The 13,854-nt window shown below is 42.2% G+C and overlaps 1 protein-coding gene across 9 annotated transcripts in view; it reads right to left on the bottom strand.

Moving 5' to 3' along the window:
• Positions 1 to 1,425: 1,425 nt before the first annotated feature.
• The window catches only part of LOC128339524 (KAT8 regulatory NSL complex subunit 1-like protein), a 108,318-nt gene continuing 95,889 nt past the window's right edge, over positions 1,426 to 13,854 (bottom strand). For 5 of the 9 annotated variants that reach the window (XM_053283598.1, XM_053283597.1, XM_053283599.1 and 2 more), the window contains exons 14-16: positions 5,577 to 5,745; positions 4,521 to 4,765; positions 1,426 to 3,250 (exon numbers count right to left, since the gene is read on the bottom strand). In XM_053283598.1, coding sequence (XP_053139573.1) covers positions 3,151 to 3,250; positions 4,521 to 4,765; positions 5,577 to 5,745 — 514 coding nt within the window. In that variant the 3' untranslated portion in view covers positions 1,426 to 3,150. Of the gene's footprint in view, positions 3,251 to 4,462; positions 4,766 to 5,576; positions 5,746 to 13,854 lie in introns of all 9 variants that reach the window. The other 4 variants (XR_008313069.1, XR_008313070.1, XR_008313071.1 and 1 more) reach the window with 4 other exon arrangements.

Here is a 13,854-nt window from a genome sequence, read left to right as displayed (position 1 = left end):
GATTTCTACGTCTTCCTTTAATGTGTTTGACATTAGTCTCTTTCATTAGGCTGAATTCCTCCTCAGAAGTAATTTTGAAGGGGCCGTATTTTGAAACGAGCAAAGGTCCCAACCTATGTTACTCCAGATGTTACTGAACTACAATTCCCCTCATCCCAGCTACAATTTATTGTGGGAGGGGATGATGGGAGTTGTAGTTCAGCAATGTCTGGAGTACCGCAGGTTGGGAACCCCTGCACTAATGGAAGGCACCAACTGCAGAAACAAACGGTGTGGAAGATAAAGTTCTAGTGGCTTTATTTTTTTGGAAGAACTGCATCAGTTGCCTGAGGAAGAGTTTTTACTGCTCCCAACCATGTTGGGCATCTCCTGAGGTAGTCTCCTCTCTGTTGACTGACTTCCACACAAGCCGAGATGTCTAGAGTAAGGGCTCTAACCTCCCCCTCTATGCAATGGAGCTGGTGCTTTAGGCCCTCATGTGCCTACATCCTAACTTGCACATGGGGAGTGAGAAGGTGCAGTGCTTTAAAAGCCCACTGCCTGTATGTCAGGCTAATATAATCCATGATGAAACTCTGAAGGGAGAATCTAGAATAACCTGAGGACAGATTTTTGAAGATTTTGAAACATGCTGTGCAGTGAGCTGCCCAGCCAAGCAGGATGTGCACTTGTTGCTTCTCCAGTGGAGGCTGCTCTTTGTCTCCGAAGCTAAACCACACCACTCCTGAGGGGCATCAGCCTCTGCCTTCAGAAGCTGCATGGATGGGCTCTTGGCTGGCACAGAAGCAGCCATTAATGTGTCCATCTTGGATGGATATGTCAGCCAGTAGCAGTAACATTAGTCAGAGGTTTCAAGGTACAGATGGGACATGTCGTATAGTCTACCCAAAGCTGGCAAATGCAGCATGTGCCAGAGTTTGTCACCTCAGAGAGGAGTAACTGGGTGAACAGAAGACACCGTTAAATAACATCTGCCTTGCCTAACAGAAACTGGCTTACGTACTATGCAAAGGGATGTCGGCGGCTTGAGTATCTGTCCCTGCACATCTGTAAACAACTGAAGAGGCTGTGCAGCAGAGCTTGGGGTGATGAGGCCTCTGTGCATGGAGTTGCCCACTGGAGACGAGCAACATGGCATGCAGCACAGCCTGACCGAGTGCTGCTGCTGCCACCACCACCACCCTGGGGCACAGCCTCCTCCCAGTGTAGGTGGTGCTCAGGCTGCCCACATCCCCTTGTGCACTATGTAAGCCGCTCATTTTAAAGCAGAGTTCAAGACAACGCGAATGTGCTTTTCAGATTATATAACCATAGAGAAACCCGGTCAGGGTCAGTGGCTTTGAAAATGTTCACATCTTAACAGCAGTTCTGGAGAAGCCCTCGCTTTAGTTTAGAGATCAAATGAAGTTGGATTTGGCAAGACCCTAGAGTGAACCAAATGTCCTTTATTTACACACATACACAATTTTGAGCCTCATGCATTCTGGCCGGGTCCTGAGTGCACTAACTTTATGATGGTGTTGCAATTTAAACATTAGAAAAGAGTTGGGAGACAGATGCTAAAGCCAGGAAATTTCAAATCTGACGTTGGCTAGTTGAAATACCGGTCCAAGTTTGTGGAAGCAGGATACATAGGATCCAAAGATATTCATTCCATCAGTCTGACATGTATAAAGGGATCTCTCTCTTGCAACAACCAAATTGCTTAAATCGTTTTGAAGAGCAACACAGGAAAGAGCTGCCACTTTTTAGTCATGGAGCTACAGTTGCTCTCACATGGCTACAAGTGCCTAGGCCCTGGAAGAACAGGAGAAGAGACCAGAGGGTAAGATTATCCCTCCCATAGTCCATTATACTTTACGTAACCTTCTGGTGCCATGCCAACAATCCTACCATAATCATGATTTTTGGTATTCATATCCAAAGTCTGAGCTCCTAAAGGTGCACTGTTTTTACATGGTTCAACTCTGTCAGGCATCTCAATCCATCAACATCACACTGTAGTGTACAGAAATAACTTTTAATTTTAAAACCTTGCACTGCAAACTGCTGTATCAGCAAGATTAAAATGTAATTTAATTCTCTGGACAAAAATGTTTTAAAAAGTTAAAACCAAAAATTTGCAGTGAACTACAATCTAACATAGGCTGTAGTGTTGAAATGCAACTGAACATTTTTACAATATCCAGTGTACTTCCAGTCCATTTTGGAAAGAAGAAAAATGAGGGAGGGAGAAAAAAGACACAGGGCAGCATCCAGACTAAGTTAGTTTCAATGGGATTTAGTCATGACTAACTAGTCTAGATAGCACCCATCTAAAAGTGGGCCATCTACCTAATGTAGCTTAAGTTCTGGACACAACACTGAAGTGTGTTTAACAGTGATGCCTTCAACTGTTCCTCACAGAAGCACTACCCTCTTCCATAGAAGTGCAGCGCCATATTGAAGTGCAGCGCCATATTGAATTGGCTTCACTGAATGTGGGTGGCAAGCCTTTATCATATTTTGTGTATACCATCAGCTGGAGGATGCAGATTACATTCTGCAACACTCTTATTTTGTCACTTGAATATGAAAATAACTATTTTCCTTTATAACTAAACACTGCCATCTCACCTGCAGTCTTAAAGTTTAATAAAACTTTAATTGATTATTGCAAGAATACTGAATCTACTCAACTCTAACGAAGTACAGAATTCAAGTCTGTATAAAGTTAGGAAGAGGAGTTCAAATGTGTCATGGTAAAAAATGGCAAATGTTCCACTACTGTAGTGTTCAGATTTCTTACTCCCTTTCATTCCTTGTACTCAGAAATAACAGATCTATTATGAAATACAGAAAATCAATTATTTAAATTGATTTTTCTTTACCTTCATGTAAAGCTTTTGGGCTCTCTCTTCTACACCATACATTATGTCATCAAATTTACAAATGGTTGAATTGGCAAAGACCTTTCCTTAAAAAGGGACAGTATGCTTGTGTCAGCCACATACACGCGCAACAGCTTTATCAGGTAGCTTTTCTGTGCATTCAGTTAAAACTATTGCATTTTCAAGTGGGGGGGGGGAATTATGCACTGCAACCATACATACACTTTGAATAGACATCCGTTCAGTTTTTCAAGTTGTGGCAGCACCTGGTGGTTACAGTTTAAGAGTATCCCTTCTTGACCAAGGGAATATTAAAACTTCCAGCTTGAAAGCATTCTTGTGGCTCAGATAAAAACACTGCCCTTGAGTTCTTAGCCTGCCTGCCAAAGACAAAATGTGTATGTTTTAAGTAGGGATGTGCACAAATCAATTTCTTTGATTTGTGCCCAAATTGAATCACCCCTGATTTGTTTTGTATCCAAATCTGTCGCTGCAAATCTCCCCAGATTCAATTTGGATTTGATTCTATTTGATTTGAATTTGGATTGATTTGGACCACTTATAAAGGTCCTAGGAGCACCAAATTTAGGTGGTGAGTAGGTCCCCACTATTTTTCAAGTGTTTGGATTCTTTGGTGTATAATAACTGTTCCTCATAATGAATCCCTATGAAGATTCATCGCACTTTCATTTCATTCACTGCATGCAGTTCATTTTGACTGTCATTGGACAGTGTCAACTCTCAACTGCCATGTGCCAAACACCACCCCTCCACGCATGCACACACACACACACACACACACACATACACACACACACACTGGGGTACTCAGTTTATTTTTTAGGAATTTTTGAAGTGCTTAGATTCTTTGGTGTCTTCATTACACACCTTCATTTCTTCGGTTCATTTTGACCCTTTGACCTTTGTGGGTGGGGGTGGGGAATTAGTGGCATCCCATGTGCCAACTACCCCACAACCTGCAAGCCACTGGATACTACTCAGTTTATATTTTAGAAATGGAGGTGTTTAGACTCTGGTGTGTAATGAATCCTCATAGGGACTCATTATGAGGAAAGATTATTAGACACCATAGAGTCTAAACACTTGAAAAAATTCCTAGAATCTTGCAGATGGGAGGAAGTAATTGTCACATGACAGTTTGAACTGTCCAAAGACAGTCAAAATGAATAGAAGAAATGAAAGTGTGTAATGAATCCTCATAGGGCTTCATTGAGGAAAAGTTGTTATTCACCAAAGAATCCAAACACTTGAAAAATAGTGGCTGCACATTTTGCTCCATAACTCCACTTCTACAAGGGCTAGAGCTTAGCTTTTTTTAAAAAAATGAAATCTGGGAATGTGGGGGAATTAATAGGAAAAACCCGAATCTCAAATAGAATCAAATCAAATCTGGCACAATTTGATTTGGACCCGAATCTAGCCAATGGGACCACAAGGGCAATTTGTTCTCTCTCCAAATCACCTGAATCTGCTAGATTCAAGAAACAAATCAATTTGCACATCCCTAGTTTTAAGTGTACATATTATGAGTCAAGCTGTTACTGCTTGTATGAATATGAAAAAGGTGTTACCTTACACATTCCTTCACCCTGGTCAGCTCTCTAAATGAACTACATTCTTTACTGTCACCTCTGTTTTCTTGTGCTGTCAATTCCCAAACAGGCTTGGTTGCAATCTTCCAGTTCATCAACAGAGCTTTTCCTTTGTGGCTGGTTATTGTTTGGCAAACTGAAAGCAGTATATGAAGTACAGTCAAAGGCACTGTGGATGGCCATATTTGAATTTTCTTGCTGAGCTGTTACCTGATCATGGCAAATTAAAGCTTCTGCTTCTTTCTCTTTTAGTGGAAAAATGCGATGTTCCCACAGAAGAGACTGAAAGAGAGAATAAGAAAGGGGTTCAGCTTTAACAATTTACTAGTAGAAAATGGTCAATAGTTTCATTCCTTACAGTAACAAGTTCCAAATACCATTTGGTAGAAAAAAAGCTTTTTGAACACAGTACACCTTGTTCAAAATCTTTGAAATGAATTGTCCGCAATAATTCTGATAATTAAAACTGAAGTGCTTCACATAACCTGTCAGTAATCCCTACAATAGCATAAAACAGGCCAATAATTTTAGATGAAAGGGGAATGAAAATGAACACAAGAGGCTGGTCTAATGCCTCTTATTGAATTTCTAGCTGAAGCAAAGTTTTATCCAGAGATTCTACAACTTATATGCTTAGCTGCTATACCACACCAACCCCTGTACTGACTGACATGTAACACAACAGAGCTAAATAAAGGTATTTTATCTATCATATTTATATACCACCTGATAGGTATAACTCTAGGCACTATACACAATTTAAAACACAAAAAATATAAAACAAAGTAAAGACAAAACAATTTCACAGAATAAAAACAATTTCAAGGATAAAAACAGTTTAAAATTAATTTCAGTTAAAAGCCTGAGAAAACAGGCGTGTCTTGAGGGTCTTTTGATATATCAAACATAAACATACTTTTTAAAAAAATTCACAAGGTGAAAGCCAGAAGTATTTTGCCAATTAAACTACAATGCAAGACAGCTGAGCAAAAATGTAAAGGAATACAGTTGTTGGTTCCTGCTAATGTCAAGGGAGACCTTTTCTTGTCAAGGGTTAACAACCCAGCTCTTGACTTAAATGTTTCTTTTTTACCTGTACTTCTTGGTTTTCTTCTGAAGACTGTAATGCCCTCAAGCATAGATTTCTGTATATTTCTGAAGTTACATCAGTGGTGTTTTTGGAAAAACTGAGCGTGAAATCAGAGTTGCCTTGTTTTTGTTTTAGTGCTGGATCTTGTCCCTCAGAACTTCTGCTATATGATCTATAAGGAAACAAAATAAAACTCCAATTTCTTCTAAACTGAAATAATTTGATGGAAAATAAGATGCTAGCATACTTTAAGGTGGATAAATTAGAATTTCTTAACATTCTAAAATACAATTCAAAATATTGAAGGATGTCTTTAGAAAACCAGCATCAAGGTTCCTATTGTATTTAAGAATATACAATGATGGGATCTCAGCTGTCGGTGACGGACCAGGAGAGGGATCTTGGGGTCAGGGAGGACAGAAAGTGTTGACTCAATGTGCAGCAGCTGTGAAAAAGGCCAATTCCAAGCTAGGGATCATTAGGAAGGGGATTGAAAATAAAACAGCCAATATTATAATGCCCTTATACAAAACTATGGTGCAGCCACACCTGGAGTACTGCACACAATTCTGGTCACCACATCTAAAAAAGGACATTGTAGAACTGGAAAAGGTGCAGAAGAAGGCAACCAAGATGATCAGGGGCCTAGAGCACCTTTCTTATGAGGCAAGGCTACAACACCTGGGACTTTTTAGTTTAGAAAAAAGACGACTGTGGGGAGACATGATAGAGGTCTATAAAATCATGCATGGGGTGGAGAAAGTGAATAGAGAGAAATTCTTCTCCCTTTCACATAACAATAGAACTTGGGGTCATCCCATGAAATTGATTGCCAGGAAATCTAGGACCAACAAACGGAGGTACTTTTTCATACAACACAATCAATTTGTGCAATTCTCTGCCACAAGATGTGGTGACAGCCAACAACCTGGATGGCTTTAAGAGGCGTTTGGATAACTTCATGGAGGAGAGGTCTATCAACAGGGGAGTAACAGCAGGACGGAGGGCATGCCCTCAACTCTTGCCTGTGGCTTTCAGCGGCATCTGGTGGGCCACTGTGCGAAACAGGATGCAGGACTAGATGGGCCTTGGGCCTGATCTAGCAGGGCTCTTCTTATGTTAATATCTATGCTCTTGATTGTAGTGTGGAGCATTACAGAAGCCTCCCATCTGCACTACTTAATCTTTGCTTGATATTTATTACTAACACAAAAAGCAATTGGCACAAGATCTTAAACTAATTTTAAAATGCTAGCTAAAGTTGTGTGAGAAATATCTGTGGTATATTTTAAATAGAATTTTAATATTGTTAATTCAGCATAATACTTCTGGACAGAAGTAACAGTGCTTATATGATCAAATCTGCATGATACATAATTATTTGTAAATAATATATTTTTAAAGAAGTGTCAGGAGCCAAACACACGTTAAGGCCTTTCATTTTAAAATACCATATAATGGCATTTGATTGTGTCGGCTTTATTTTCATAGGTCAGGATACAAAGAGCACCTTAGGCTTATATAAGAACCCTTGCACTAGCCAGTGAGCTTCTTTAGAATTGTTTTCTTTGAACTGCTGCCCCTCCTACATCTCATAACTGCCTTTGAATTGCACTCCTTCCAGTTCAAAAACAGATTCCCATGTGGAATGTAGGAGTTTTTGGAGAAAAGCAACTCTAAAAGCGTACTGAGAACTAGATCCACAGTTCTTTAGATTCTGACTATATAACCTTGTTGTAGGGTAAAGATTTCAAACGCTTTATTTTCTGGTATTAGTAGTATGAAAAACACAAAGTATTCGAAAAAATACATTCTACTGAAGTATATTCTAGAAGCATACTTTTCAACCCCTATATATTAAAGAAATAGGAGTAATGCTCTGTAAGTTATAGATCTGAGATGGAGTGTAGTATATATAATGAGGTTCACAAAACATTACAATTAAAAACACACACAAATTCAAATACACTCTAGCAACCAGTTTGGTAATAATCTCATTGACATCAGCGAGACATAAATTAAGATAAAACTAGCTGACCCCGCACAGAGCATCTGTGCACTCTTTGGGGCCAGCGGTTACCTCCCCCCCCCACCTTCTGCCCCAGTCTCCACTTCCAGGCCCAGCCGCCTCTCCTCCCCACTGCCACTTCTGCCCCCCCAGTCCCCCCCGCCTTGGGCCTTGCCTCTGCAGCTGGGTTGGGCCCGCCGCTGCCTCTGCGGCCAGGCCTGCCGCTGCCACGGCAACCAATCTTCCTGGGTGCGCCTCAGCCAGTCAGGCCCATCTGCCACCCAGCCAATCAGCTGGGTGCTGGGACTCACATTCCAAGGCACACCCAGGAGAATTATATATATATAGATGAGTCAGTTAATGGGAGTATTACCAAACTGGTTGCTAAATTTTTATATGGGGCTATGAAACTGACCTCTCGTCATGGTGTTTTATGAGACCGATTGTGTATCTTTTAGTTATTTTATGCTCTCTCTATATGCCTGGTAACAGTCAATAATTTTAATTTTGTTTGGCTTATGGCTGCAAATAAAATGATTCTGATTCAAATACACTAAAGAAATAGAAGCATTAAAAACCCAAGAAATTTAATGCTTGACCTGTAAAATGCTTGACCTGACAGGTGGATCTTGGTATTCGCGGGAGTTCCATTCTCAAACAGAATAGCAAGACCGCAAATACTGACTCATTAAAGTCTATGGGATTGCTGGTGTTAGGTTCCTGGAGGCCTGAAAATGGGCAAAAAACTCTAGATAAAGTGCCCTACCATGCTCTGTGGGCCTCCAGTATAGTCCAGCAGTGCTGCCCGGAAGTCTGAATTTTGCCATCATTCCACGATTTTTCACGAGAAAACAGCCACCCCCTGACCATGGTATGCAGATTTAAAACCACCCCCACCCCCACGTATGCTGAGGTCGGGTGTCAGTTCCCCAGCCACGCAAAACCATGGATGCTGGATTCATGGGTAACAAAGTAGAACTGTATGAAAATTTAAAAAGATTTTTACATATATTTGCATACAATTTGGGCTGCTGAGGGATAAGGAACAATGCAAGTCCCTTAACTCTATCCTCTGACCACTGGAAATCCTACAGAGCTCCCTTCTCGCTTTGGATATTTGACATTGCCAGTTCACACAATCAAGCCTACCACAACATCATATAGGCCAGAAAGAGGCTCCCCCCCCCCCAGAATGGAAACAATATGTTACCTTTTGCATCCACCAAATTCTGCACTATTCCTATGCTTGCCGAGGATTGCAGAGCCCTGGTCATGAATTTCCTATCTGGGATATATGTACACATTTGGCAAGTGTCACTGCTGCAAGATGACACCTTATTGCAGAGTGGTTTGTTCTTAAATTTAGAATAGGACATGGACTTGTAGAATATTAAGAGTTCAAAAGGCCCAACAATTAATTTTAGTTGTTAATCAGCTTTATTATTTTTTAAATTTTGCAACTATACGAGCTAAATATGTACTGTAAAAATTTAAGTGGATATTTTCAGGATTCTATTAAACACTCACAGACCACAGAGAAATAATTTTGGTATAGCTGGTCATGCTTTTGCAGGTACATACTAAGAGACAAACAACAATCTGAAGTGAATGGGAGTTTTCCACAACATGTTTGTCCACAACATCAACAGATAATATGTGAACTCTTGCAACATCAAAACATTTTTAAAAAAGAAGTATAGGACAAACTCAAACATTGGAAATACAGTTTAAAATGTATTTGGACAATCCCTCCTAGAAATAAAACTTTGAACATTCTTATTAGTTAACTCTTTATTTACAAGCTGTCACAAATAAACAGTTGTTTAAAAATGTATTTATGTCAAGTTAGTTAAGCTCCTGTAGGCTACTGTATTTAGGAGTTAGCTAAATGATAAACAATCTCCGCTTTAGTTTGGCATTCTGACAACCATTTGTCCACACTCTGATGTCTATTTTATTTAAAACTGAAATTGTACTGGCTGTATAGCTTCAACTGTACAAAACATGACAAAAAGCAACTTGAAGGTTAAAATAATTAAGTGACAGCAGAACTGTGTGTGTGTTCTGTCTACACATAAGAAAACACAATTCAATCCAAGTCTAACACACATAGCTCCTCTATGAAAAACAGGTTGCTTACCTGTAACTCATGATCTGGAAGTGATCCGTTGTAGTCATAAGGAAATGGGTTCTGTGCCGGCGCAGGGACCTCACGGGCTGATTGAATAGCTCCTCATGACGCCCTGTCCCGCCTGCATGTGAGATTGTTAAAAGTGGAAGCCCTGCCCCGCCTCCTCATGACGCCCTGCCCCGCCTGTGCTGAGATTGTTAAAAGTGGAGGTTGGGGCGTCTCTCCCTCAGTTTCTCGCAGACTGCCCATGGTGACGATCCGCAAGTTCAATTCTGATGTTCTTTTCCGCTATCAAGGACTGCAGCGAGGATGGTTCAGGCGGGGCTTATGACTACAATGGGTAACTTCCAGATCATGAGTTACAGGTAAGCAACCTGTTTATCTGGATCGTGATCCGTTGTAATCATAAGGAAATGGGTGATTAGCTAGCTTTTCCTCTTGGAGGTGGGTGCAGTCGACTCTAAGCTCACGCGAACACCCTCTTCAAAACATTTCTTCCTAAATTTGCCTCCTGAGCCATCCTCAAATCTATTGCATAATGTTTGATGAACAGCTGTTGAGAGGACCATGTGGCTGCCATGCAGATATCTGACATCTTGATGTCCGATAGGTGGGCCGCTGCCGACGTCGCATATGCCCTGGTTGAGTGTGCACGCACTGTCTTGGGAGGCACAACCCCCTGACACTTATATGCCAGGAATATCAGCTCCACTAACCAATGCGCTAGGTGCTGGCGAGAAATTAGGCGGCCCTTGCACTTGCCCTTGTATCCCACAAAGAGCTTCCTGGTTTTCCTTATTCCGTGGGTCCTCTGCAGGTAAAACAGAAGGGCCCTTCTCACATCCAATGAGTGAGGCACCACCTCCAAGGGCATCTCAGGCTCTTAGAAAAAAGTGGCTGAACAGACTCTAAACACACTGAAAAACAGTCAAACTGATATAAAATATGTAACAAAGATCGCCTTTATGAAACAGTCTTTGCAGAGCATGTCACTTTCTTTTTTCTGAATCAAGGACTCATGACTTGAACTGCATGTACTCATTACGATTCCTTATCCTGAAGGCATCTTGGATTTTGCCTGGATACCTACATATTACTTATTAGTTCTCCAATTTTCGTATTTGTTGTTCTGTATATTTATTGGTTTTGTATGTTGCATTTTTACTTTGAATTTGGTCATTTTTGTATGTGTTATAAGATGTTTTCATTGTGGGCTGGCAATTCATGTGGTTTGACCACAATTGGATAAGGTGTCAGTTTACCATCATTTTGGTGACACGCCTGTCTTGTGTGTCCACATTTGGCTAGGTGACTTTGGCAATTTCATAAAGGCAATCTTTGTTACATATTTTATATCAGTTTGACTGTTTTTCAGTGTGTTTAATGTCTGTTCAGCCATTTTTTATTTTCTATTTTTTGTTCACGGGTTTTTTTTGCTCTCCTTGATTCCATGAACTTCGTTTTTTCTTTGTCTTGGAAAAAAGTGGGCAGGACTATCTCCTGATTCAAATGGAAGTCAATCACTATCTATGTTCGGAAACGTGGATCTAGCTGCATGACCACTTTGTGGGGAAAGAATCGGGTAAAAGGCTTATCCACCTGGAGTGCCGTCAACTCGCTCAAGCGCTTCGCTGACATGATTGCTACCAGGAAAGCAGTTTTTAGCGTGATAAGCCTAATGGGCACCATTGCCAACAGCTCAAAAGGATGTTCAGTTATCGTCGACAACACCAAAGACAAGCTCCATTCTATCGGTTTCCGCACCGGCAGATACATATTATTAAGCCCTTTCATGAAACGTTTGCACTCAGGATTGGAAAACATCGTAGTCCCATCCCATCCTTTGTGCCCTGCCGAAATGGCTGCCAAATGCACTTTGATTGACACATTAGCCAGGCCTCTTAATTTCAGGGAGGTTAGGTACAGAAGGACTTGTTGTGGACTAGCGTGTAAAGGCCTGTACCCCCGTCCTTCATATTGATCATAAAGTGCTTCCATTTGCTTGTGTAATTCTGCCGCATTGTCAGGCACCTACTGTTCAACAGGATGTCCTTCAATACCCTATCCTCCATGCTGTCATTCTTAGGGTCTGGACCTCGGGATGTAGAACTGTTCCTTCCTCCCTTTGCAAGAGGTCCGGTGCTTGCAGGAACCTGTGGAAGTTCCCTTGTGTCAATTGCAGAAGTGGAGTGAACCATGGCTGGCGTGGCCACCATGGCATCAGGAGAATGCAGGTTGCTCTGTCCCTCATAATTTGCACTAAAGCCCGTCCTATTATTGGCAATGGCAGGAACAAGTATAGCAGCCCCACACTCAAAGAGTGTTGGAACGCATACCCCAGGGACCCCTGCCCTATGCCCGCACAAGAGCAGTAGTTGGGACACTTTCTGTTGGCATGCGTTGACGGGACTCCCCATCTGCCAAACACCTCTATGAGGTAAGAACTTTTTATCTCCCACTTGTGCCTCTGGTTGCAATTGGCCACTCGGCTGAGGTTGTCAGTCAGCTGATTGTCCACACCCCTTATAAGGAGTGCCATAGAATAGACGACATGTTGTACGCACCATTCCCATATCTTCTGAGCAAGGACACAGAGTGATATGGAGACCGTTCCTCCCTGCCGATTGATCTAGGCAACTGCCGTTGTGTTGTCCAACTTCACTTGCACAACCGTCCCTTGGAGCATCAGCTCGAATGCTTTCAGTGCCAGGAACACTGCCCTCAATTCCAAGTAGTTGATATGCTGGCGGGCTTGGGGTTGCGTCCAAGTTCCCTGGACACAATGGCCTGTGCAATGAGCCCCCCATCCTGTCAGTGATGCATCTGTTGTAACCCAACAGGTCAGGGCCAAAGGTGTGAATGGGACACCTTGAGTCAGATTGTCCCGCTCCATCCACCAGCAGAAGCTCTTTAACACTATCTGTGACATTTCCAAACGCATGCTCTGGCTGTCCACATTGAGCTGGAAGTTACGAAGATACCAATGCTGCAATGTGCGCATGTGCAGGTGCGTGTAGTGGACTGTTGTGGTGAGGAGGCCATCAGACTCAGAAGCCTCTGAATCTGTACTGCTGGCTGCAGTGGCTTGTTCATAAACTGTTGTATAAGTGTGTGTATCTGCTCAATGCGTTCCTGTGGCAAATACGTGCGCTGCTTTCCCAAGTCTAAGACTGCACCTATGAAGTACAACCGTTTCACAGGGGTGAGGTTTGACTTTTTCCAATCAATATTGAACCCTAAGTCTTCGAGCAAGCGGACCATTAGCTGGATCTGTTCGACTAGCAGCTCTTTGTCGGGGCTGACAAGCCAATCATCTAAGTACGGAGAGACCATCACCACTACTGCCACTACTTTGGTGAACACCCTCGGCACCATCGAGAGACCGAAAGGTAGAACCGTATATTGGTAGATCTGTTCTCCCACTTTGAACCTGAGATATTTGCGATGGTTTTCTTGGATGCCCATGTGGAAGTAGGCATCCTGCAGGTCCAATGTCGCTGCCCACATCCCCTGCGCCAAGAAGGGGAGAATAGTCTGCAGTGTCGTCATTCTGAATTTTCAGGTCATGATATAGTAATTGAGGCCCCTAAAGTCCATAACTGCCCTGATTCTGCCATCTTTCTTTGGAATCTGGAAGTACCGGGAGTAATAGCCCAATAGCCTGTCCGTCCACTGCACTGGAACTATCGCTTGCTTTTCCAGTAACACTTTCACTTCCTCTTGGAGCACCGCCAAGGCTGTGGTGAATCGTATGCCTCAAAATGGCAGTTTTGCTTTGAACTCTATCGCATAACCTGCTTGAACAATGCAAAGGACCCAGCGATCTGATGTTATATTGTGCCATGCTTGGGCATGGCTTGCCAGTTTGATGGTATTCCTGGCAACTACAGGACCGATGGTAGGGGTCCTGGAATGACTGGTGGCTTTGGATGGTACTAAGCCAATGCTGTGAGCATAGCTCAGTGAAGGTGTGTACAGTGGATGGACAATCCCATCAAACATTGTTTTGCATTGTCCTTATTTTGGCGAGCTACATTCCCTTTTGATTTCTGGCCAAATCCCTTAGAACGTTGATAGGGTCTGTACTGCCTTTGGTATTCTCTCTTTTCTTGATACCTGTAGGGCTTCTGGAGAGAATAAAA

This window comes from Hemicordylus capensis, chromosome 1, assembly GCF_027244095.1.
Source record: "Hemicordylus capensis ecotype Gifberg chromosome 1, rHemCap1.1.pri, whole genome shotgun sequence".
NCBI classification, from domain to species: Eukaryota; Metazoa; Chordata; class Lepidosauria; order Squamata; family Cordylidae; genus Hemicordylus; species Hemicordylus capensis.
Note: the sequence above shows the minus strand (reverse complement) of the source record. Positions and strands in the feature narration are given on the sequence as shown.